This window comes from Pocillopora damicornis, chromosome 3, assembly GCF_964200805.1.
Source record: "Pocillopora damicornis chromosome 3, jaPocDami1.2, whole genome shotgun sequence".
Lineage (NCBI taxonomy): Eukaryota > Metazoa > Cnidaria > Anthozoa > Scleractinia > Pocilloporidae > Pocillopora > Pocillopora damicornis.
The window spans coordinates 19,738,565-19,765,788 of NC_142672.1; the positions used below are offsets into that span (position 1 = coordinate 19,738,565).

General features: G+C 39.5%; 1 protein-coding gene and 4 pseudogenes across 2 annotated transcripts; all 5 read right to left on the reverse strand.

Annotated features, from left to right (window-relative positions):
* Positions 1-2,141: 2,141 nt before the first annotated feature.
* On the reverse strand, positions 2,142-3,768 carry LOC149048717 (uncharacterized; annotated as a pseudogene).
* Positions 3,769-4,651: 883 nt separating this feature from the next.
* LOC113665313 (uncharacterized) lies at positions 4,652-7,096 on the reverse strand (annotated as a pseudogene).
* Positions 7,097-7,423: 327 nt separating this feature from the next.
* Positions 7,424-12,036, reverse strand: LOC149048718 (uncharacterized; annotated as a pseudogene). The gene is made up of 5 exons (XR_016184740.1): positions 11,914-12,036; positions 10,984-11,054; positions 10,755-10,823; positions 10,501-10,631; positions 7,424-10,065 (listed from the first exon to the last, which is right to left on the reverse strand). The product of XR_016184740.1 is annotated as an uncharacterized LOC149048718 (transcript).
* Positions 12,037-13,291: 1,255 nt separating this feature from the next.
* Positions 13,292-17,268, reverse strand: LOC149048719 (uncharacterized; annotated as a pseudogene).
* Positions 17,269-20,505: 3,237 nt separating this feature from the next.
* Positions 20,506-22,692, reverse strand: LOC149048720 (uncharacterized). The gene has a single exon (XM_089199535.1). It carries the CDS (start codon positions 22,690-22,692, stop codon positions 20,506-20,508), a length of 2,187 nt encoding a protein of 728 aa, XP_089055661.1.
* Positions 22,693-27,224: the final 4,532 nt, after the last annotated feature.

Consider the following 27,224-nt stretch of genomic DNA (forward strand, 5'->3'; position numbering starts at 1 on the left):
TTTGAACAGGTGGTTGTTTCGTTCATCCTCGGTGATCACATGCGGAAGGTCCATAAAGTAAAAAATATTATTAAGTCAGAACAATCATTTTTGAGAAGAAAGCAGGTTTCTGATATTCGGGGTGTGAAAAATCTTTGTACTCCAGTTGGATAGAAAATACTGCTCATCCTGCAAAGTACCACCAAGCCATTAGAAATTATCAGGAAGGCTAGAAACACTTTCATTTCCTTGCTCGTGACTGCTTGCCAATGTCTTGCTTCTTTTACCTTAGCATTAGTGTTCATAATTTGAACAATTTTTTTAGGTCAGTCCATTGTCAAAAACTAGCATTAAAAAGTTAATTGCTCTCCCAGAAGTGGTTGTCGAGAAGATTTACACAAAAACCTGCAAAATCATCTCAAACAGGTTTTCTAATTCATCATCACTGGCATTGGACAGGCTGTCAGAGTCTTTAAATTCATCAGAACTGCTGCTCGAATTAACGTCGTTGCTTCCAGAATACATTTTATCCTGATTTAAGAATGGTGACTGTGCGCACGAGGTTCCAAAAAGCAAAATATCTTGCAAAACTCAAGTGAAACCATGTGCTTTTTATCAGGGAAACTTCAAGCTCTAACCCTCCACGCATTATTGAAAGCTGATAGTGGTTTATTAGAGTTAAGCGCTTCATTTGGCCGGTTAAACAGCCATAAGGGAATGGAACATTTGCTGCCTGGCCAGAAAATCAACCATTGATGGTGAAATGGTTAATAGTAGCAAGTTGTAGATTTCTTAATAATCTTAATAATTTTAATGTTATGACATTCCATTCATTGGTTAAATAACTGACAGTAACCTGGAAGTGTTAAGCAATCAAAATTTTACTTCCTGAGTGCCACCATTTGTTTCGTCTGGATTTTGGGCAAAGTAAATGATGAAAACTCTGCAAGTGTTCCTCATCATTACACTTCTGAACTCAACTACTCTGGATTGTGGGCTTCTTGATGGTTTACTTGTAAATTTCTTTCTATTACATTTCTTACTGCATTTTGAGATTAATTGGTCATCTTTTTGGCTCTCTTGTTCGTCTGTTTACAAGTATGAATGATGAACAACATATTGTTATTTGGTTATCTCAGTTTTATCTTGGCCATTGAACACAAGGTGAGCACCTCAATCAATTCTGTCTAAACTAGTTCTTATGACTGCACCGTTAGATTTATTGGTTAGTCAGTGTGCTCAGTAGAAATTTGACTGACCTGGGAAAACTTTATCAACCGGTTATATCCTTCCGTTTTCACGAGTTGCCCTGCAAACTTAACATAGATTACCATGAATCCTTAAATTCTTGACAGCTAAGTCAATGACTAACAATTTGTTTATGATATTGTAGCCAAACGGCTGGTGTTCCTTTGGAAACAACTGCCTCTTAATAAGGGTAAGTTGTTTGCACACCATAATTACCGTACCAATTGAGACACCACTGCAGTGATTTTTCTTTTACTTTCTTTTATACACTCTGCAAATTTGTAAAACTTGTGTGCAGAGCAAGTGGGGCACAACGCTATTGATGGTGTATTTCTTCAATTTGGTTTTGCCTTGGGAAGTGGTTTTTGTAGTAAAGTAAAGATGAGGTTAACCCCTGAAACCTCTGGTTTTAATAGCCTAACCTCTTATTAAGTAAAAACAGTGAGAACACGAATAAGCAAGTATAAATGAATAAACGCAAAACAGCATCAATGTAGTAATAAACATGAAACTACTTACATTTTATTATGCAGTTCTCAAGCTTACATTGTGCAACATGTTAACTAAAGCAGTATGGAGCACATAGAGTTTGTGTTCTGTAATTAATGAATTACAACAATCTTTTCAGTCTTCCCTGTAGAGCCGCTATCTAGTTATTTCTATTTTGAGAAAATCCCCAATCACAGTGTATCATTTAGACATTGATTAGTACTAACCTCGATAGGATAGAGACAATCATTCGATGATACAGCATTTGGATTGTCTTGAGCAGATGCATCATGTGCTACATGTAATTTAGTTGATGTGGCACCTTGCATGATGGGCCTATGTGGAATGTTGAACTCAATACCCTTTAGTGGCTGGTCAAGTGGTTGAACAATCCCTTTCTGCTCATCCATGATCACACTGTAAGCTTGCTCCAACCCTGTTTGTTTCAAATTCTGCTTTGAACTTTCCAGTCAACAAATACTTCCCTGCTCATTTGAAGGTAGTGGTGGGTGTTTGCCTTTCCTGGGTAGGGCTGCGTTGTGCTAACCCGATTCGCTGTGCTTTCATTGCTCACGTAATTCTTTTTACAATTCACTTTGGTGGTGTTGTGGTGTGTTGGTTAGTCCTAACTTAGAGAGTTCTCAATTAACTAACTGACTTGTTTATATAAGAAGCATGTGTGAAGCATAAATCTCCTCTTCTGGAGAAAGAAAAACCCATCCAAAACATTATTGGGGAGGAAATGTTTATTCTGTCATTGTGAGGGCTTTTGAGAAGATTGTGGTAGGGAAGGATGTAGCAGTACGAAGGCACTCCTCTCTGCCCCAATGAGGGTAGTTTCCTCATCCTAAACTGTATGGTTGACTGATCAGTCCTGGTATCCTTATGAGGGGTCAATGACCACAATCTTTGTAATTGGTCTCTGATACTCCGAGGTTGGCATTTCAACTTTGACGTTCCAAACATTGTCATTCCTTTCAGGGAATATGTTAATGATTCTTTTGATAGTCCAGTTTCCACGAACAGAATTGGAATCCTCCATTATGACTATCTCATCCACTCACATAGGATACTTCTCAGCATTCCACTTCTTTCTTGGGACCAATGACGGAAACACACCTCAGGTCTAACGTCTCCAGGTGTCCACTATTTACTGCACCAACTCGATTCTATGTTGGGGGTTCCTTGTTTCTCTGAACGGTCCATGTGGCCCTGTTGATGAGGCTCGTCTGAGAAGCATGTCGTTGGAACACATATGAGCCGCCATCTGGGTTGTTGGGAATTCTTCCAGAGGGGCGTTGATTCATTATGCTGGCCACTTCCAGTAATAAGGTATATGATTTGAACGGTATCAGTATTTGTTCACCAATTGCTTTCTTGTGGCCTGTCTTGGCACCCTTCATGACCGCTTCTGTGCAACCAATTTGATGAGGTGCTCTAGGTGTGGTGAACTGCCATTTCATTCCTTTCTAAGGGCTAAACTCTTAAAGCTCTATGATTCCACTCTTGGACCATCTCTCTGAGCTTGTGCTCTGTGCCCACAAGCTGAGAACCATTATTGCTCATAATCAGTGCAGGTGTTCATCTGACGGTGAAGAATCGTCTCAGTGTCTGCATGAATTCCAAGGGTGAATAATCTACAGCTTACTCCAGGTGTACAGCTTTCGTGTTCATACAGGTTAAGACGACTCCTTAGTACTTAGCAGTTGGTTTTCGGCTTATCTTCACTTTGTTGGCTCCAGAGTAGTCACATGCTGTGTAATAAAATGACGGTGTGAACGGTTCCAGGTGGGTTTTGGGCAGGTCCATCATGAGTTGTGATTCAGTTTTTGCTTCACTTTCTTGGTAGAGCATGCAGTGGAACTTTACAGACTTGGAAAATCATGAGCCCTTAGGATCCAAGACTTCATTGTGATCTTTGCCACTGCAGTTGCCACTCCAGCGTGTCCGATCTGATGGTAGTGTTGAGTTATCAAAAGAGATATCCAGTGGTCTGAAGGGAGGATAGCAAGATGTTTGACCACCAACTCTAATTACTCCATCTTCATCCATAGATGGGCTTAGCTGTAACATCAGAGGATTGGGTGAGCTGACTGGCTTGAGCTTTAGGGCATTCCTTTACTATTTCATTTAGGTCAACAGTTGAATCCTCTTGAGGCCACTCCTCCTGGGGTAGAAAGAACTCCGGTCCCTGCTTTCATCAGCCATTTGGATGCTTTTTTGTTATGCCACGAGAGGCATTATCAGTCTGGCTTTCAAGAGACGATTTCAGTACCTGTATGCCAGAAGGTTTCAAGGAGCCATACTCAAGCACTTGGGTGATCTTGTATTGTACTGAAATATTTGTCCAGACACCTACCTCTTTACTCCTGCAATCGCAGCTCTACTCGACTTATAAGAGTAATACAATCCTTAAAGAATTGATTGGAGTCACTCCCAATGGAGCCATTAGTTTCGTTTCTAGTTTGTATACAGGGAGTATTAGTGATAAAGAAATCTCAAGGTGTTGTAGGATTCTAGACCTTTGAGATTCTGGAGACTCGGTAATGGCTGATAAAGGATTTGACATCAATGTTTTACCAAGAGAGCCCAAGGTACAATTAATTATTCCTCCCTTTCTTGAAAGTTAAGGGAAATTTTCCCACAGGATGTTCAAAAAACAAAACCTAATGCCAGCCTAGAATACATGTTGAACGGGCTAATGGATCTTGGGGTGAGAGAGTATCAATTTTTGATTCAGGTGTTCCATTATCTACTTTAGGTTCAGTAGATCAATTGTTTTCTGTGGCCTGTCTTCTTAAAAATTTGTTAGGACCGCTGATTTTAGCTGATAGTTAAAAGCAAAATGAATAAGCATAGTAGCATAATATAGTAGTTTTAAAGAAGCAGTGAAAATTGTTTAAAAGAAAAATTACATGACACTTCATAGAGGTCTATGACTTCCCATTTCATACAGTATATATGAAATGGGAATATATATACCCGTACTATATACCCGTACTAAACGACAGGTAGCAACTTTAAACTTATTTGCTTTTATACTTTTCTTTATGAGAAGATGCTACGTGTCACTTAAGCTCTCTGTAACTGTTTATTCCTGTACTTTGAGGAAAACTTACGTGGTTACAGTTAGGGAATCAAAGATGGCTTGTTGCTGATTTTTCAAGAAAACTGACAAATTATTGGTAAACCTTTGCTTGGCACCTTCCAGTGGCAATTCTGAGAATGCTGTATTCCTTAAATCATTGAAGACAGTGTGAGAACACATTTTCGTTGATCCAAAAGCAAACATCCTTTAGGGACATTTCAAAACTGGCTTGTAATAAATGGTATGCTGGGCAGTTGTTGCTGGCTAATCAAAGTGTTCTTTGCTAGTGTTCCGTACATTTAAGAGGGAGAATACAGATTACTTTCGATGAATTTGTTGTATGAGGCGCCCAACTGAGGTTTTTTACCAAACAAATTTGGTATTTCTTTCTGCTCAGTTCTATTTCCTCTTGGAATACTCCAGCACTGTTTCATGCTGGTGCATGTCAGTTCGTCTGGCAGAGTATGATGCCGTAGAAGCTTTACAAGTGCAAGGTAATAGAGAAGTCTTATCACATGATGACAGTATCCACCTGCTCCAGCTACGCAAGAACATCTTCCAAACAAGGACCCATCAGTTCTCTTGGAAGACACCCCTTCCAAGACACCCCAAGATGTGGGGTTGCTCGCTCTTTCTCATTTATCGAAAGCAATTTTAACTCACTTTTACGGCGTCTGTAGTTTGTAAAAAATAAGTAAAAGAGTGAAAAATAATACTATTACCTCTAGTAACGATAGACAAAAGAAAATTATTTAATCAATTAACATTTCCCTTAATGTCGTGCAAATAACCTGGATCTACCGTAAATTTGTAGGCTTTCGACATACTACTGCAACCAGACTTCTCTTTCGCTTCCTTTTTTTTTTAAATTTTTTTCCATTTTTTTCCTATATATTATAATTACATATGTGCTTACACTATACTTCTTACACGATGCTTACATTACATATATTACAATACAATTACATTAGTCAAATTGAATTACAATTGATCTATTTACGTTGTTTGCATGTTAATTGTTCGAGTCACTAATTAGAATTTTGTTTGTTAATTACACAACATAGGTATTAATTTTCTAGAATCTAATAGATTATTAAATAGATAGGTAGCGAAAAGAAACAAATCAAAATACAAAAGTTGAGAAGAAAAAGGACACAATACAGTTTTATAAAGACAGAAAAAATTTTCATTTGTTCCTGAATTCCTTCTCCTTATTACGAGTGACTGTAATATATTTTTCTTGATTAATTTTTTCGCGCACAAGTGAGACAAAATCATCGACTTGGTACTTTATGGTATTTAAAGCGTTAACATATAAGAAATATTTACCCAAAATAATGAGATGGTTGAGGGCTAAACAGTAGGTCTAACAGCGAATAATTCCGAACATAACCTCTAGTTCTGTCAGCAGCAGTTTCGTATTACTATAGATTGATTACCACTCCTGGAATCTATTCCAGAACTTGCCTTCATGCAGTTTATAAACAAATGCCACCGGGTCTGACACTGAGAAGGACAAAAGGGACAGGAGGGCGAGGCAACTTTTTTCATTTTGTGTAACAAGCCATTCGTTGGTAAAATTCGGTGAATGATTTTGTATTGGAACATCGTCAGTTTAATTTCTCTCGTGGCTTTGAATGGTAGGAGGTAGATTTTAGTCAAGTCACTTTTCTCGACGCCAGGCGCTAAAAGTTTTTTCTTAGAAGTTGGTGGAGGTAGATCTTCAAGGTTAAGCAGTGTACTGTATATTGTCTTGAATGATAGTTAACAGATTGAGGTGGGAGGCGTAACTGGGTCTTTGGAACCTTCTTGCAATAGTTTCCTCCAATTTTGGGGAATAGAAGGAAGGATGCTATAATATTGTAAAAAGTGACATTTTACATTGAATTTATTGCAAAAAGAATTAAATGGAAGGAAATGGTCCTCACAGGAGTCAAAAAGGTCCGAGATCTGTTTTATTCCTGCTTGATACCAATGAGGAAAGAATACCATTTTCTTATTCACAGTTAAAAATCGGTTGTTCCAGATTGGCTGTGAGAGAACCTCACTTTTATTTCTAGGTGTGGCCGTTGCGATGTCCTGTCAGTAAAAAATTATTTCTTTGTAGAAAGCAGGAAGATGGTTGTCTAGGTCAAGGAGATTATAATCATAATTACATTTAAACAGTTCTGTACCGCCAACATCAGCTAGGAGCGATTTTGGTATGTACTGCCATGAAGCATCTGAGTTAAAGCATAACCGTTTCACCCAGTTTAACTTAAGCGCTTTGTCGAAGAGAGAAAAGTCCTTCATGTCCAAGCCACCAGCTGTTTTTTTGCTTAACAAGGGTAGTCTTTTTTATTTTGGCGGGTTTGTGATTCCAAATAAAGTCGAACGTGATCTTGTTTACTTCTTTACTGAAGTCTCCTCCTATTTTGATAATGGAAAGCTCAACTTTCTTCCCTTTCAGTCGCTCGGCCTTTGCTTTGTCATTTGTAATGAAATAGAGTGAAGCTCCGCTATCCCATAGGACATTGACCCAATCGCGGTTCGTGGGTATTCGCTGTAATTGCAGTAGGCAAGAGTCTGCGATGTTATTGTCACACACTTGCGGATCCGGAGATTCCTTGTAAAGAGGTTTCAATTTTTTTTATCTTTGTGAAGTGTTTCGTGATACCATTTGGTGCATCTGTTCACGCCGCAAGGTCTCTTCTTTTTACATTCAAGCAGTCTGTGTTCCCTTCGTAAACACGACCAGCAGGCTCCCTTTTCCTTTAGTATTTTCATTTTGTCTTCATTTGGTTTTAATAGGTAGAATTTACATTCGCTTGTCCAATGATCTGATTCTCTGTGGAACAAACATTTGTTATTTTGGGGGCGGGTGTTGTCTCCTCGTCTTTCTACGGAATCCTTGTTTGTTTTTGCGTAATGTGCTGAGCCCTTTATCGTTGAGGTAGTAGTAAGTCGTAGCTCTGTGGTATCATATTCAGTTGCTTTTTCTGGCTGAGAAGAAAGCTTAGAAGACTTGGAAATTTGTTGGTTTTGTCTACTGTGCTATTTTCTGCGCTAACCAGTTAAGCCCACTCCCTTTTTATAGTAGCAGGTAGTTTTCTTTCAATTATGCTAATTGAACTTGTGGTTGTGATTTCTCTTTCCAATCCAGGTCTTTTCAGATCTTTATATCCATCTTCTACAGTATCAACCAATTTTATGAATCTTTTATTTTTCCCCTCTTTAATGGGTCTTATGTCTTGATTTGTATTAATGATTGCGTCGGCTAATTAGGCTGGATCTCCGTATTTTTCGTCGAGTCGTTTCCACATTTCTTTGATGTCATCATCTACACCTTTCACTGTTTCCGCTTATTCCCTTTCTAAGCAGGAGCGTAGAATGTAGCACGCACTCTCTCTATCCAATGTTGGCATCACTTGTTTTTGAAAATGCTGTTTGAATTGTGGATACTCTCTGCAAAATTTTGTCTGGCGTTGGTTCTGTTTTCTGTCGTGGCGGTGAAAGTTTGAATTTTTTCAATTGTCTCATTGTAACGTGTTTGAATTCTTCGAATCCATTCGATTTCATTCTCTGCGGTGGCCTCATTTGATATCTCAAGCAAATTGGTGTGCGCGCTTTTACAGTCCGCTAGCGCGAGCTCGATATCCCTTTCATTTTTGCGCAAAGCCATTCCTGCGTTTTCGTCATCCGTTCTTGTTTCAATCACATTTTTAACATGTTCGATAAATGCCTCAAAGATTACTTCCGCGGATTTCTTCTTTATAATGGTCTGTTGTACTATTCTTTGAAATTCTTCTTCTCGAAGCTTAATCATTGTGGTATTCTCTAGGGGACTACCATAATCGGGGAAACCACAGAGTTGCCTAGCAATTTCTTCCCGGAAATCACCCAAAGAATAATAGGAGGGCCTTTTCAGAGCTTCATCGTCAGGAAACTGAGTCTGATGCTCTTTGAAAAGGATAAAGCCATTGACTACAGCCATGTCAATTAGGTGGAAAACCATAGTTTTCCACCACTTCATGGTCGTACGTAGTACGTTATTTGTGGCTAGAATTTGATCAGAACGGTCTACCCCATTCATATATTTATTGTAATTAGCAATAACTTTAGGTTGTTGTACTTCCCTTACGGCCCACACATTGACTTCCTTTCTTTTCCTGTCGACAAAACCATGATCATTAGCTCTCTCTATCGTTGATAACAAGGATACTACTTTGCTATCCACCCACTGAAGAACCAAACAAGGAGGGTCCCTTACCCAACGCATAGCACCCCTATTTTGTTTTAGGAGGAACCCATGGTACATCCTTTTTTAACGCATCTGGAAAGCCTCTTCTCTTCTCAGAGATGGTACCAGTGGCAGGGACCCCCTGAGCAAACAAATCTTTGAACAATGGGAATGATGTATAAAAGTTATCCACATATAAATGGTAACCCTGATGTAGAAAAGGCCTCATAAGTCTCATCACTACATCATAACCCAACCCAAATTTACTAATTCTCTGCCCTGCGGCTTTGCCAATGTAGACATTGAAGTCTACAGTGTAACCATTTGAACTGTCAGCCAAAACCCACAATTTGATACCCCATCTGGTGGGCTTGTCTTTGATATACTGACGTATACCAGACCTGTGGCGAGACTTAACCATGCGTTCATCAATGGCCAAATTTTGTCGGGGCTGGTACAAGGCAAGACACCTAGATTTAAAATCATTTATAAATGACTCAACTTTACGTAACTTATGGCTTTTATCTTCATTAGCAGGATTTACCACATGCAACATGGCCATTAGGGCTTTGAATCTGGTTCTGGACATGATTGCTCTTGCCCAGAGACCATGATATAGGGTCTTTACGCTCCAATACTTATCAAGATCACCAATCTTGACAAGCCCCATATAAATGAGAAGAGCGATCAGCCGCTTGATTTCATCGGCTGTGGTATCTTGCCAACTACCATCAGGGCTTGTATAACTCTGATGGGACCCAGAATATATATGTTCCCAAGCATAGGTATTAGTATGGGTAACTATATTAGTAATCATTTCATTAGTAAAAAAGAGGTTAAAAAACTCTACCACCTTTATCATGGTGCCCCTGAGTAGAGGCCGCTCAAAATGAATTCCAGCTGGCCTTGAAGGGGTAAAAGGAGGAATGGGATTTGCGACATCAGGATCATTATAGGATTTGCAGGGGATAGGAGCAGGAGGGGTAGGAGAACGAGAACGATTGCGACCACGACCACGACCACGTCCCCGTCCCCGTCCCCGTCCCCGTCCCCGTCCCCGTCCCCGTCCCCGTCCCCGTCCCCGTCCCCGTCCCCGTCCCCGTCCCCGTCCCCGTCCCCGTCCCCGTCCCCGTCCCCGTCCCCGTCCCCGTCCCCGTCCCCGTCCCCGACCCCGACCCCGACCCCGACCCCGACCCCGACCCCGACCCCGACCCCGACCCCGACCCCGACCCCGACCCCGACCCCGACCCCGACCCCGACCCCGACCCCGACCCCGACCCCGACCCCGACCCCGACCCCGACCCCGACCCCGACCCCGACCCCGACCCCGACCCCGACCCCGACCCCGACCCCGACCCCGACCCCGACCCCGACCCCGACCCCGACCCCGACCCCGACCCCGACCCCGACCCCGACCCCGACCCCGACCCCGACCCCGACCCCGACCCCGACCCCGACCCCGACCCCGACCCCGACCCCGACCCCGACCCCGACCCCGACCCCGACGGCTAGCTGGACCACTTGAAAGACCTCGAGTAGCAGGAACACCATGAACTTGAGGAGCAGGAACACCAACAGCAGCACCAGCACCATAGAATCTTCCAGGACCTAAAAAAACATAGCAAATATTATAGTTTTGCTGATAAAATCCATAGATCCTGAAGATAAGTCATAATAAACCTAGAAAAAAAACCAAACATATATTTTATTCCTTTCAAAACATTTACTCACCAATAGGAGCGGCAGAACTCACAGGGGGAATTAGACTGACAGCAGCAGAAGGAGCAGAGGGGCCAGCAACTACACATTCAAACAAAAATATAATTTTCAATGAATAAATCAATTATCCTCAACATTTATAGAATAATATCCAACACAAATTCAAGTTGTTCTATGGTATACGCATTCGGAAATTATACTTGTTGTTCTAAATTTCGTAGGTTGGAAATATTTCACTCACCAGGAGCCATGGGTTCCTTAGTGGAAGCCCTAGCCTCCTCCGGCCGCTCGTCATCTTCAACTTCTCCCTCGCTAAAAATATAAAATGTACACTGCTTATATTCCGTAAAATACTCAAAATTAACCGAATGAACAAGCGATACTGAACTAAATCGCCAAATCGCCAACGAATGCCAAGCATCCGACGCGTTCGAAAAATGCATTTCTCCATGGCAACAAACAGCAGCTGATCGAATTACGCGTCTAATATTTCGCTTGTGCAAATAGTTTGAATCGCATCGCATCTCATCGCTAAAAACAATAATAATAATAATAATAGTTAATCTTTATTGAGGATGCCAACATCACAGAAAGAGTGGTTTACAGAAGGGTCCTCTAAAGGTAACTACAAATCAATATAATTACGTAAAAATGTAAATATAAATACAATCGAAAAATAAAACAGAAAAACATACATTATATTGAAAAATTAACACTAATTTAATTAAGCTAGTGCTGCATTAAAAAAAATTAAAATAAAGCTTTCTTAATACCACGCTTAAATTGACTTAAGGTGGGCACATCTCTTAGGGAAAGGGGTAAGGCATTCCAAGCGTCCGCTGCAAAATTTGATGTTATCCAGTGCCCCCATCTTCTATGTGCGGAAGATTTACGAATATTTCGCTTGGATCGTGTATTATAGTTATGATAATTGCTGTTAAAAGAGCAGTGAAAGGTGTGCATGAAAAGGTTATTACACACACACATTATTATTACACACTCTTAGCGTAAATTATTGATTTTCAGAGTCGCAAAAACCAATTTGTAATCAAATGTCAAGAAATACACGAGAAATCAATCACAAAAGGGCAATCTGGGGCGAACAAATTCGCATTTCAAGACAACATGTGCGATGGCGACCATTTCGCAAAGGCCGATATTGACTTCTCACCTCGATCCCCCACTCTCATTTTCCAGCTGCCGGTCTAAATCGCTTTCTTCTCCACTGTCCATACCATCAGCGGAGTCTTCATCTTCAAATATTTTTTCTAAAGCCATTTCTGCGGAGATAAATCTCAAGACCTGTGACGCGACCTGACCATACGCTCATCAACGGCCACCTGTTTTCTGGAATGATACAAAGCGACACATCTAGATTTAAAATAGTTAACAAAGGACTCTACTTTACGTAACTTGTCTCCGGGGGTGTCAGTTCCAGGATCTACAACATGCAAGAAGGCCATGAGCCTTTGAAATCGTATTCTGGGCATGATGGGTCTTGCCCAAAGACCATGGTAGAGGGTCTTGGTACTCCAATACCTGTTTACAGTGATACCTATTTTCACTAAACCAAAATAGATCAGAATGGCTATCAACCGTTATATCTCCTCCGGTGTTGTGTCTTTCTATAATCCATCGGCTTGAGCTTAAAAGATGAGTATGAAGAACATGTGGCAGATGCACATTCCTAAGGTATGATTCGCTCTAAAAATACTGAAAAAAAATTAACTCAAACTTCAAATCTTGCGCACAATAATTATCAATTTACGTTTGATTTTTTCTTTTAGAAATGTTAGCCAATTTCAAGTAAGTAGATTAAACAAAGCAAACTGTGATAAATTATGTTTATACCAATTGTATTTCAACCTTGAAGTGCATTCAAAACAACAAACTTGATGTCCTGTGTCGCCATGAATGAAGCTGGCATTGTGTGGTCTGGTAACACAGACCACGCACAGGTCAGTGGGAACACTGGCACTTTCTCCTTCTCCTTTCCTTCTTATTCCTCCTCCTCCTCTTCATCTTCCTCGTAATCTTGGTCCTCCTCCACATCATCTTCTCCAACAAATTCCCATTACTCCCATTCTTCTCCCCACTCCTCTTTGCCCCAGTATTCAATCCCTCCCTCTTCCTCCTCGTTCACTTCCTCTCCTCTCTCATTATCCTAGCCACTGGGCAACACTTCGGTAAATGTAATTGCCTTGATCCTGAACTTTAGTATTAAATATAGTTTATTTACAATGATAAGTGGTTGCTAACTCACCATCTAAAAAGAATAGATGATCTTCTGAATCTGAAATGATCTCGGTTTCAGCGGAGTGATAACTGCTGTTATAATCGCTCTGACCCTCAGGGTCTTCTTCTCTGGTGATAGGGCCGCCAATAAACCCCATCCCCATGTTAATTTTCGTTCTTTTTCTAATTGAAATAATTAAAAACAAAAAGTAGAATGTTAAATGGAATACTAAAATTTCTTCTACTTTTTAAACTGTTCAAACTCCACTTTGCAAAGTAATATATTTTTAGTTACCTGTTGATTCCCTTTCTCTCTTAACTCCTGTGAATTCAGAAATAATATGATAAATTAATAAATCTTATCAATTACCTTGTCAAATTTTCAACATTTTTATCAAATTATGCCATTTACTTAGGGTTTAGAGTAGTAGTTTACCTTGATTCAGTCCACTAAGTCCAGAACTTCCTGGAACAGGAAATATCTCACTAGTAAAATAAAATAAAATTCAATGATGACTTTAGTTCACAGACTCGATTTATCCTTTCAAACTCCTTGCTTTTCTGCTACTTTTCTCCAAAACCGAATACTGCTTATCATGAGTCAAGAATATGAGATGCTCTGATAAAAAGCAGTCAAACAGAGACATCAAAATCTAGACTAAATACTTTTTGCTATTGTGTATGATCCGTCAAGTTGGAAATGTCAGCTATTTTATCGAGAGTGAATGTAGCTCATTTCAACCAACCACCGGCGGATTTACTAGCTTCTACTGTGAGCTATGATGTGCTGTTTGACTAAGAAATACTTTTGTGTTTACAAACGCAAATAGGTCGCAGGCAGAAGTACTTAATGCGGGTGCATTTACTTCTCACTTACCAAGCCTCGTGCTTCCTCCATGATTGATGAACTGTTACCGGTATCAGTGTCAAATTACCAGCTTCCAGTGTTATATAATTTTGAGGCAAAAATGAAAAGATTGTTGTCCAGAACATGCTAACAGGTTCAAGGCTTATTAGCAATCTTGGCAAGACGCGAGGCTAGTTCAAAAGGGCGACTGGGTGAAAGATCACTGAGTAAAGCCCTTTTAAGTATGATTATTTCAGTAATACCAACCCTAGGGATGCACACAATCAGCGCGATCTAAAAGTGAGGCGTATGGAACTTTCGGTTCAAATCAAAGTGGCTTGAATGCTGATCTTTTTTTGAGGAAAATAATGCATAAAAAAGGGGTCAGAAAAGAGAAATAAAAGAATATCACTCATTCGAGTTGGTCATTGCTTTCTTATATTTGGTGGCTCCTAAAGGAGCCTTTTGTTTAAGTGACTACCCAGCGGTAGGTCACTGTTGTCGTGCGCTCCTTGGGCTTTCGCTCGGCTTGCTTGTTCCGCTCACGGTGGAATGAGACCTTAAAAAGAGTAAAAACTGCATTTTTGTTCCATTGAAAGATGGAAATACGGGCTGGTTTTCATCTACTCCGATGCCTGGCACCTGGCTTGTTACCTCTTGAATGAAGACATTCATCCTATTGTGTAAATTACTTGTGAGAACTGCTTGAGCATTACCATGAATGTGAAATGTTTTATGTTCCCTAACGTTGACAACAAACCTGTCATCTTCTTTTGAGGCTCTTCTGAACTCTTTCAATGTCAGGTTTGCTAAGACACCTGCACGGTTAGCATTATCAATTGATATTTGAACGAGAAGGAAATCACGCAAAGGGTATACTGGCTTTGTGTAATTACTACACGGTGAGTACCACTTAGCTTTCCAAGCAAGATGACAGCATTCCTTGACACCTTGCTGTTTTCGAATTCTACAAATTTATCTAGGGTTATCAGCTCATGCCTTTCCTCATCTTGACTTTCCCATTTCCATTGTAGGCTTGATCGTTTGTAAGAAGATTACCATTGTCTCACTCTTTCCTTCACCTGGGTCACCAACTCACTACTGACTAGAATTTCGTCTGGCTTCTCAGACAAAAGGAAGCCGTATAAATGACCTAGGCTCGTAAAGTAAGACTTGATGGTTTCGGACAAATACTTCTATTAAGCATGACTTATAAATTTCTCCTTGATGAGAACAAAACCTAGCAGATTTTCTAAATTTTTCTCAGTGTCAATAATAGGTAGGATTATATTGATTTGTGCTGCATGCTGTTTCACAGTTTTACTATCTTTCTTTTCACCATCAGGTGATTGCAGCCATTTTTCAAAGTTAACTAATAAAGCAGGCGCACTACTCTCGTCATCTTCCCACATGGATTCTCCATTTTCCACCATTCCTATACTTTCGCCAACACCCTCCTGTACATCGACTGCACTCACATCATCAGAACCGAGCCTTGCCCTCTTTAGCAACACAGCTTCTTCAGCAACTTCTCCCCTCGGTCTATTTTTGACTACCTGAACTGAATAGGATCTCTTTTCTTTAAGAAAGCTTTCTTCAGCAGGCTTTTATACTCGTTAGATGAAGGATTAACTCCATGCACTTTTTTTATATGTGCCGCCAACCTTTCTACACAAGCTGAGCACCCGGCCAAAGGAAAGATGAATTTTTTGTGATAATTCTTGTAGACTTTTATCGGTTTATCTCCATGGTGTTTTCTCTTCCTATTTCCAGCCTTTGCACTATCTTGACTCTTGAATGTGTACTGTTTCCGCAACTTAAAGTTTGTGACAGCTGCTCGAGACTGGGATAAAGACCAGTGATGAACCTGTTTTAGATGCCTTGAGATATATACAACTTGCTTTCTACAGTAAGGGACTGGATACTTCTGAGTCATTTTCACCTTCATCACTGAAAACACCTTCATCACTGAAAACACCTTCATCACTGAAAACACCTTCATCACTGAAAACACCTTCATCACTGAAAACACCTTCAACACATTCATTGCATGACTGAAAACACACCTTATCCATCTTCGCGTCTTCATCTTCCCTTTTAGGCACATATTCATAGCCTGACCCACAATCTTCATCCACCTCATCCCTCCCTTTACCTCCCTGCACGAGATCTCCTAAATTTTCTTCACCTTGGCTCACTGCAGGCTCTTGCCATGGCTGGTACATCCTTGACAAGCTCTCAGTCCACATTTTCCGAAGTTCAAAGGCCTTCTCAGATAACTGGAAGCAAGACAAAAAACATTAAATGAGCATTGTCAGTGAACAGTCAACGAATCAAAAAGATAGCCAGCAGAAAACATTACAATTCTATCTTTTACTTATTAATTAAATCTCAGACTTTCAAACAAACTCATACCATCGTTATTCTATTATCAACAAACATGCCAAATTATCCATATGGCAAAAACTTTTAAAAAGAAAATCCCTATGAAATACAAGCAATGAAAATACAACATTCAAAACAGTATACTTTCATGAATGAAAATGATCCTCGCAGTGATATGCACTACTTAGGCAGTAGTGAAAATAAGGCCTGAAAAAAAATTCAGGCCTGTACGGGATTTGAAACTTGAAAAAATTCAGCGCTGCACCGGTATCGCAGAGGTCATGGGTTCAAATCCCGTACAGGCCTGAATTTTTTTCAGGCCTTATTTTCACTACTGCCTAAGTAGTGCATATCACTGCGAGGATCACTTTCATTCATGTCTTTATCCGCAGTTCAAATATATGACTTTCATATATTCTTAACCGTATATTCATCACTTCATGGGTTTATTTAGAACCACTATCATGACCAGCTCCCAGTTGGCTTGTTAGCTCAGTTGGTAGAGCGCTGCACCGGTATCGCAGAGGTCATGGGTTCAAATCCCGTACAGGCCTGAATTTTTTTCAGGCCTTATTTTCACTACTGCCTAAGTAGTGCATATCACTGCGAGGATCACTTTCATTCATGTCTTTATCCGCGGTTCAAATATATGACTTTCATATATTCTTAACAGTATACTTTCACTTTAAAGAATAACTATTTCCAAAATGGCGTCCAAACAATATTGTACTGTAATGCAAATAATCTGAAATAATTAATAAGAGCTGGATAAGACAAGCATTACTGCGTGCTTAATGGGTCTATATATGTATCAGAGTATTCTAACACAAAATGATGGCGAGGAAAACAGTTTGCAACCTGTTTGTTATAAATTAGATCTAGATCTGATTAGATTTAGATTTTTGTTTTGTTGACATACACAGATGTGTAGAGCCATACTTGCGAACAGATCACCCGAATTATCCTGAGAATACTTACCACTTCTGCTTTCTCTTTGTTTCCACGTCTGATTTCCTGCATTTGCAAAGCCTTTAAGTCCTTTAGTCTTGCTATGAACATGTGATAATCCACGATGAGAAATTGTTTGCTTTGCTGAAATGTGAGTTTCGCCCACCACGTGCTCGAACGCTATTTCATATAACAGTTTCAATCTGTCGCCAAGTCACGCAAACTTGCAGTTACCGATGCTTTTCATTACTGCAAACACGTCTCCATAGATTGTTTGATTGTTTTGTTGGGTCAAAGCGTGCTCTGTAGTTTACGTTTGATTGTTTTATTAATTCTAAGCGCGCTTTGTAGTTTATGTTTGATTGATTTGTTAGTTCTAAAGACACTCTAGTTTACGTTTGATTGTTTCGTTAAGTCTAAGCGTGCTCCGTAGTTTACGTTTGATTGTTTTGTCAGTTTTAAGCGCGCTTTGTAGTTTATGTTTGATTGTTTTGTTAGTTCCAAAGACACTCTAGTTTACGTTTGATTGTTTCGTTAAGTCTAAGCGTGCTCCGTAGTTTACGTTTGATTGTTTTGTCAGTTGTAAGCGCGCTCTATAGTTTACGTTTGATTGTTTTGTCAGTTTTAAGCGCGCTCTATAGTTTACGTTTGATTGTTTTGTTAATTCTTAGCGCGCTCTGTAGTTTACGTTTGATTTTCTTGTTAGGTCTTAGCGTGAATAGAGACAACGAATTTTTTATTCTTTCATGAGCAGTATTACTTTATGGAAGCTAGAAAACGCAACTGAGTAACCCAAATCTTTCGGCCAATGGCAGGTCAAGTCAGAGCGTCGGATCTACAAATAGCATAAAAAAGTAATGAGCTTAGTCAAATGCAAAAACATACGTTGAGCTTTCTTGGGAAAGGGAATGTTGCTTTTGTATTTAAATACCAATTCCTATAGCGTATCTCCAAAGATTGTTTCATTTTCGACCAGTTGCAGGACGTTTGATTGCCGAATTGCATTTCCAATCTACCGTTTTTTTTCTTTTCTAAGTGAAGCAAAACTTTCCTTGCCTTAAAAGTCAATTGGTTAAATCAAATACTTCACAAAACCTTTTATAGCATCAGGGTTATAAAGAACTGTTTAAATGAAAAGATGTCAACGCAATTTCAAAATTTGCCTTGTGAAAGGAAAAACATGCATCCATCTCAATCAAATATGGCAATTCTGAGCATTTCATTCAATAAGTGACTTCAACACGAGGTGAAGGTGTGTTTTGGCCAACTGATCTTTTTTCTTTTTAACTCGTGAATTGCGCGCATGCGCAAGAGCGAGTTGTAGATACGATGTGGGGAATAGCACTCGTTCGCTCGCTCGATTGGTCGATTCCTGTAAACTTTTTTTCAAATGAGTGCATTTGATAGTTTTTGGTGGGCAATAAACAAACGAAATGGCGACCTTTGTTGCTAAGAATAGTGGTGGGGTGAAAAAGAAGCCAATGATAATCTTAAAAGAGTTTTTTTTTCGTTTTAGTCTCAACAAGCGGCGCAAGCGACTGGCCGGCATGCAAGGATTCACACTGAAATAACAGAACAACCTTCGTTTTCCATAAAATTGTAATTTACAATCCTTGAACTTGAAAAAAATCCGAAGATTCATTGAAAATATCACTTACTACGAAGCGCTCGGAGTTTACAGTTGTTCAAAAGCTTCTTCTGTTATGGCGTGATTGAGGACAAAATCAATCATTACGTTTCGTATCGTGTGTTTTTCCTGTGTGAAGCAACAAAAGATGCCGGCGATTGACGAAATCACAAGTTAACACAAAAATCAAATAATGCCTAAACAAAAAATTTCAGCTACCGATTTTCAGTGAATTTTTAAAGAACAATTTTCTTTTAAGTTTCAAGACAATTTGAAGATTCAAAATACATATTACGTACTAAGATTCGAAAGTTGTACACTACAAAATTGATAAATAGGCCTGAAATGAAATTCTATCTTGTTATTGATTATACGTTGCCTAGCACGTGACTAATATCTACCCAGGCGGAGATCCAAAATGACGGTGGCAGTCTTGGCTTAGTTATATCGCTCAAAACTCGTTCCCGTTTGTCTCATTTGATAAAGAGGGGATCGTTAATGTTTTCAATAAGACAGTATTGCCTTGATTTTCTAGTATGTACAATGACAGACAGTAAATTTGACTTTTCGCCCACATTCACTTCCAACCTTTTCTTTTGAACCAGAAACAAAAATGATATAAGTTTAAAACACGACATCATCCGCCCTTGTCAAATGTAATAGCATGACCATTTCAATTGTAATGCCTTCTTATCCCAAAGTTACTTTGTTTCTTTGCTACATTAGCGAGCACTGAACTACTGCTCGTACTCTAGATATGACAATCAACCACAAAATTCCCTAAACCAGATAACATTAAACATAATCCAAAAAATCATGTGTCAATTCACGAGTTTGCTCACAGAGCACTTTGATGTTTCCTTTATTACCAGAGGAAATATTCCGGTCTTAAAGAACATACGCAGTTCATGCGAATACCGATTTTGCGCTTTTTTTAGGAAAATAATAGTATTGCATGCAAATTTTTTGTTGTCATGCCTTGAGATTTTCGAAGATGAAAACTGTCATTTAGGTCTTGTTCTTCGCCAAAGCATTTGATGTTTTATGTAAAAAAAAAAAAAGTGTGCTTCTCTCACTGATGGAACGTCTTGCTAAACAGGCACTTCCGTAACTTTGCATTCTTCATGCACCAACCCCTACATGAAAGCTATTTTTTTAATATAAAAATTTAACTGAAAGCTGCAAAATTTCAGAATCATAAACTACAATAGTATACCTACCTGTGGCATAAATGTAATGAATTAGACTAAATAACAAGGACGAAATTAAGTTTCGAATTACACTGCCTGCAAAAAGGCGTTTTCATCAAACTGGAAACTTCAACCCGATATGAAAAGTGTATGCGGAAAGCAACAAATTTTTTTCCACACGCAATAGCCAACTCACAATTTAAGGTGGAAAAAGAGTGAATTGTATGGCGTGTACTACGCTTCTAAATACCCATATGCTGCAGAAATTTGGTGACTTAGGACCAAAAAGTAGACCTTTCCACCGCATAAGGAACTTTTGTGACCTGAATGCAGTTTAAATGTTTATGTTACAACTGTTAATGTTGTAACGACAAAATAAGACGAGGAAACGTAACGTCTTCTTTCTTTATTGTTGTTGTTTCAATTACATGTCGCGCGCATTGTGACGTAGTTAAATTACATAATTTATGACACTCTCCCGGGCCGACAACATAAGCTGAAAATATAGTATACATTCATGTGTCTTTTTTTTTATTCTATTTTTTCCTTGATTCTCTGTGCTGCCTTCTGAGCGGCAAGTCGTAAAGGAGGACGTTGTATATCATTTTCAGGAGCTTTTTCTATGTTTTTGTTAGTCGGTGTGTCTGACATCTCTAACGGATAAAGTTTCTCTATAGGTCGTGATAGTATCTTTCCAGAAGGTACTCTTAGAGATACAGATCTTGCGAGTCCATCTTTCTCCGTGTGTAGGCTAGTTACCACACCTATTTTCCATTGGTTTCGTGGTGTGTTATCATGTATGAGAACAACATCTCCAATAGCAACTGCCTTTTTGTTTAATATTCTCTTTCGACAAGTGTAATGTTCTCGCAGACTTGTCAGATATTCAGTTTTCCATCGTGTCCAGAAGGCGTTTATTAGTGTTTTCTGATACTGAGCTCTTTTTATCAGTGCTTTTGTTGACATCTCAGATGGAATATAGTCTGGATCTGCTTCGTTTTCTTTAGCATTCGTGTCTGGTAATGTTAGGAGACGGTATCCACATAAGAAATTTGATGGCGTCAGAGGAGAGGCATCGTTGATGTCTGTGTAAGGGTATGTTAAGGGTCGGCTGTTTAGCACTGCTTCTACTTCAGTAAGTATTGTGTTTTCTTCAATCATGTTTAGGCAGGCTTTCCCCAGAGTTTTCTTTAAACATCTTTTCATTAGACCAATAAGCCGCTCGTAAAATCCTCCCCACCACGGAGCTCTTTCAGTGATGAATTTCCAAGTTATGTTGTGATGAGCGAGGAACTGTTGGGATGAACCTGTTCCAAGAATTTGAGTTTTGATTGTTTGAAGTTCTTGAGCTCTGGCTTTGAAGGTTTTTGCATTGTCTGAAATGATACACTCCGGAAATCCTCGACGGCTCATGAATCGTCTGAATGCTCTAAGGAAAGCATCGGTGGTCTGATCTTCTACTAATTTAAGGTGTATGTACATTTTAGATGAGGTTTGATTTGTCTGGTCGCGGACATATAGAGGTCCTGCGTAATCGATCCCTGTAAATTGAAATACTAGGGATTGTTGGACTCTTGAATGTGGTAACGGTGGTGTGGGTACAGAGCGAAAGGGTGGTCCTTCGACTTTTCTGCATGCGGTTACGCACTTTGATATGATTCTTTTTACGAGTTGTCGACCTTGAGGTATCCAATATGTTCGTTTGATGTGAGTAAATGTTTCTCGTACTCCACCATGCATGACCTGCTTATGCATAGAATGGACGATGAGTGTAGTTAAGTAGTTGTCCTTTGGTATGAGGATAGGAAATTTTGTGTCGTGAGGCAGATCTGTATACTGTAGTCTACCACGACAGCGTATGATATCTTCATCGTCAAGATAAAGATCGAGTTGTCGTATGATGGCAGGTTGTCTGGATTTGTCTTTGTTCTTCAGGTATGAAATTTCTTGTCTGTAGATTTTATGTTGAGTAGCTTTCAGCAAGACATTCCTGGCTTCCACGATATCTTTCGCTGTAAAAGTTTCACTGTATACTTTTCTTTTTCTCCATTTTCTTGCGAAGTTGATAACGCGGGCAGTGACTCTGAGTAGATGGACTAGGGTGCTGTATCTTGTTATGTCAATAATGTTTAGTGTATTTGGATCATGTGCGGCGTTTGTGACAATTTCCATTTGTAAGCTTTGAAGTGCTTCATGAAATAAATTTTGTCCTTGTGATTCAGGCGGTATCTGTAAATTTTTCACCTTAGCCGATAGTGGTGGACAAATAACTGGAGTTACTAGGGCTGTTATTTTGATATTTTCTACTTCTGTTGACAATGTCAGTGCCACAAGGTCGTATGTTTTTCTCCGGCCTTGAAGTGTAGCGAATATCGTCACATCTAAAAGTTCGCTTCCCATTGTTCCTAGATTAAGTTTGTGTTTCATCTCCTGAGTGATAAAGGTTCTTTGTGATCCTGTGTCAAATAGGTTGCGCGCTTGATAGTACTGTTTATTGTTTCCACTTATTTTCGTAACGGCGGATTGCATCAGGATATGAGCTTTAGAAGGGAGTACATGCGTTGCTCCCATGTGCGTTCTGTTCTTCGACACGGAATCCGCTGATAGGTGATCATTCTTCGGCCCTTTGTCTTCCTTTAGTTGACTAGAAACGCTTTGGGTTGTATTTTCTTGGCTTTCATCACAAATTGAAGTGTGGTGTTTTTTCTTACATTTCATACATCGCCCCTTTGAGAAACATTGGATTTTTGTGTGGTTGAGACCAAGACAGTTAAGGCAGCGCTGTTGGCGCTGAAGTAGGGATCGTCGTTCCTCTACTGTTTTAATCTTGGCGCACTTTTCAGGTCGATGTGTTCCTGCACAGTACGTAAGGCCTAGGTGTCTTTTGTTCGGCGTTTTAAGTTCCGTGTCGTTGTTGTGTGATATGATACGATACAGTATGATACGTCGTCTTGGAACGACAACGCCGTTTCTGTGTCTAGTGTATGTCCTCTTCTGTCTCCAAGGACATCACGATTTTGGCATCCATGGGTGCTATTTCTTCGGCTCTTCGCGTGAGCCTGTCTACCAGCGCCTCCAATTCTGCTTGATCTGGAGTCTCCGAAGTTATTAGTTTTTCCGCTCTTTTGAAATCTTGGGTGCAGTGTCCCTTGTATGCTCCTCGGCTGGATCTCCATTTCTTTATCTCTTCTTCGCTCATTATATCTTGTCCGCGCTGGTCACGGCACCAGTGTTACAACTGTTAATGTTGTAACGACAAAATAAGACGAGTAAACGTAACGTCTTCTTTCTTTATTGTTGTTGTTTCAATTACATGTCGCGCGCATTGTGACGTAGTTAAATTACATAATTTATGACAGTTTATATTGCGTTTTACTTTGAAAGTCTGGCATAGATTTTCATAGGGCAGAATGAGAGCACCGTCTAGTTTCAGCAAATGCGAAAACCGGGTCTCAATAGAGATAAAAGGCGATTTTTTTAGATGAAGAGAGAACAAAGTTACAAAAGTGCCAATCATACCTCAAGGAAGAGAGAGGGAGAGCTAGACGTAAAGGCACTTTTGTAACCTCATTTTGGCACTTATGTAGCCTAAAGTGGCACCTCTGTAACTCTTGTGGCACTTACGTAACTTATGGCACTACTGTAACCTGGCACTCCTGTAACTTTGTGCCACTAATGTAAATTTTGTGGCACTTCGGTGGTGCCTTATTTCTAAAAGGTGTGTTGTCACTTCAAATAACAAGTGAAACACTTTCCTAAACATATACTTCAGGGGAAAGGAACTGCATTGTTCCCATCTTATCAGAAATGGGTGAATGTATTAACGTTGTCAGATATTCCACGGCACTACATTGCATGACATATTTCATCGTTTAAAGCAAAGGCTTCCTTAACCCATGTAGCAAGGCCAAACTATTGTCTGCAAATTTAATCGCCATAAAAGGACTCCTCAGTATTGCATTGTGCAACCTTACGATGCAAAATGTTACGCATCGTTTACCACACGCACATAAAACAAACTGGCGGCCTTTTCTACACGGTTTTGCTTGCACGAGCAGCAAATCATCGTTATTCTCGACAAATAAATTGTGTTAGTGAGGCTTGGTGGTGAATTTTTAGTACATGACGTCATCAAGCATAAGGCTTATCGATTACTTCATGAGACTCGTATCATTATTCCTAGACAGAGACGGTTGCCTGTTATGAAATGAAATCCCTTTCGCTATTTCAAGTCGTTAAGGTAATATTAAAGTTCATTTCTATTGATATCGTTTTCTCTTCTGTACACCCACTTTATTGACGCTACTGGCTACACCATCTTTTTACCCCAAATGCAGACAGGGGAGAAAGGAAATTTTCCCATTACAATGTAGATGTCCAGATGGCGCAGGCCCTTAAAAAGCGGTTTATAACGTAGCGCTTCATAGTGATGTCGGAAGGGAGTCACTGACAAACTCAACGAATTATTCTCTACCATCTCGGTTTCCAAAAGTATGAACAACGGTAAAACCGCTTTCACCTCTGGACTACCTTGTTTACATTTTATCTTAATTTCAACCAATGAGGGAGCTAGGGAAGCGTTTTTTTTTTTCTTTTTTTTTCTATTTGTTACCGAGACGCTTGTTGGACTGCTTTCGCTTTCGCTCTTATTTGAGCCTGCTTACGATTTGAGCTATCGTATAATCTTTAAACATCGTCTTACCCAGTTCTTCGTTTGCCAATCGCTCCAAAATTGCGGGCTTAGAAATTGTTGCCCCTTCAATCATGTCTTGAAACAAATCAATCAGTTTTTTAACATGGGTGTCGCTAAATATGCCTTGGGATCTTTCAGTCGTATCCGTGGGTGCCCAAATTTCAGACTTATGGCTGCTTGTGTCTTAAAACATTCTACCGACAAGAATGGCAACAGTTTCTTCCTCAATAGGTGATGAAGTTATCTCATCAGCTTGCTAGGCTGTTTGGGAACTGTAACGTCATTCCATATGGATCCTGTTGTATACTCTTTTTGGACTTTCTTAGCACAATATCGGGTCAGACTAGATTTTTTTCTCGAACCAAAGACATAGTGACACTTTACAACGATATTTCTTTGGCAAATGAATTTTGCAGTGTTTGTAACGACTCTTCTTTCCAGGGAGCTCGTTCCATACCCAGGGAGTTGGCTGTTACGAGTTCATATTCACTGAACTCATTGACTTCCTTTCTTGTTCCCAGCTCTTTATCGTTTTTCTCACAGTTTCTCATTACGCCATGAAGCTTTTCAGATGCTTTCACAGATGACTTGTTCTTCTCGAAAACTCTATAGTACTTCTCGGCGGTACCTTCTTGATGTGCCATTAGGTCAGCCAGGTTGCTGGTAATTTGGCATGACATTGAGATACGGCGCTTTTTCGGTAGAGAGTGTGGTGGACTGGTCCCTCGATCCTGGCTTTCTCGAAAATGGAGCTAAGAGCCTTGGTCATTTGATTTGACTCCGTTCGACTTCCTACGCATGACAAAAACGCCTGTTTCCCATCGGACTGTGCAGCAGGAAGTCGAGGTCTCATTTCCTTTATGAAAACATCGATGTAGCTTTACAAGAGCTTTGTCATTGAATCTGAGAGCAAAGTGCGAAAAAGAAACTGGGCCTCCTGTGTTTGACCAATATTCAAACAAAAGGGGATTGCAGTATACAAAGGGTAAATCATAGCTAAAAACAACAAATTTTGGACTACTTTTGAATTCCAATTTTTCAGTATCTCAGAGGGTGTTTTCTTTGTAAGTAGCTATTCAATTTCGCAAGGAAATTGAAGTAAAGTATAAAAACTCGTGAATAAGCAGCATTTTCATTTTTCGACCTTGAACGTTTGCGCTATGTCGCGTCACATCAGCGCGCCTGCTCATACAGAAGGCAATCATCAGCGGTCACCCATGAGCAAATAGTAGACGCTGAAATGACCAATGGAGGGGCGCTTTACTTAAGTTGTGTTGGTAAGTAGTAAATCACTATGATAATATTAAAACATGAAAATTTAGGTAGTGAAGCATAAGCAGCATAATCATAACCTTAATCAGCATAAGAAAATTAAATCCACCAACTTAAAATGAATGTAACAGTAAGTATAGATCACGGCGATTGTTTGTACCAAAATTTATTTCATTTCGACGTTTTTAAATGGGAATTTCCCTTTGCGAAAAATCTAGCGAAAGTGGCACTCTTGTAACCCGCATTACAGTCAAGGGTTTTTGTTGGTTAAATGGTTGCCAAGGGTAACAAAAAAAAAATTTGTAAACATAAATAATTGACATGGAACTAGAAATGTTGAATAACTTAGTCATAGTGGACTTGTCAAGTTTAAAACTCCATTTCAAGGGCTTAAATTGGGCTTAAAGATGAAATGGCATATACATTTACCCAATTTTTTCAAACTTCTATAAAACTAGTTTGAAAATTGTGAGGGTAGTTGAGAGAACCTAGTGGTGTGTATTAGCTATCGATGTATAGCTTAATTGCTGTGGAATACGCCAATTACCCTTCAAAGTGCACCCTTACCCCAACGAGTGCCACAAAGGTTACATTTCACGTTTGAAAAGTTAATAAAAAAAAAACAGTAAAATGCGTTAATTCTTTTGAAATTTTAACATAACGCAAACAAAACATTGATACACCCATCCATTGTTTAGTTACGACTTTTTCAGCATTCCTCAACGAAATATTACTTAAGAGACAAAAGGTTACAAAAGTGGTGCACTTTACATCTAGGGAGAGAGAGTGGAAAAGAAGAATGATTGATTTGGATATCTTAGAAGGCAGTTTGGAAGACTTTGAGAAGGATGATGATTGAATTGATTTGAGGTTAATGATTGATCAAAGCTATTCGTATCTGCCTTGAATTTGATAGGCAATAACAATAGATACAAAAGTATATGCAAATGATTTAACGCTGTAAAAAACTGATCAAGTTGTTGTAACAATGCTGTAAACACTGAAATATAAACCAAAGAGAAGTTCTGTCTTTCTAATACAATCTTAATAAAGACAATAGTTTACCTGATAAAAATTAAATTGACAATTATACGATCTGAAAGGATAGGTATTAAATGTTCAATATAAACTTGTCCATTCAAAAAGAGCCATTTTCCTCGGTATAAATAAAAATAAAACCAAATGTGTGAAGGTCAATATTGTTTATGATAAAATCCGTCTTGCTTTTTTTTTTCCTTCTTGCAGTTCATTGTTGTGAAGTGGGGATCCATTTAGTTATAAGATG

What these genes read in the sequence shown, in the direction of transcription:
- LOC149048720 (XM_089199535.1), bottom strand. Translation starts at nt 22,692, where the DNA reads ATGAAATGTAAGAAAAAACACCACACTTCAATTTGTGATGAAAGCCAA.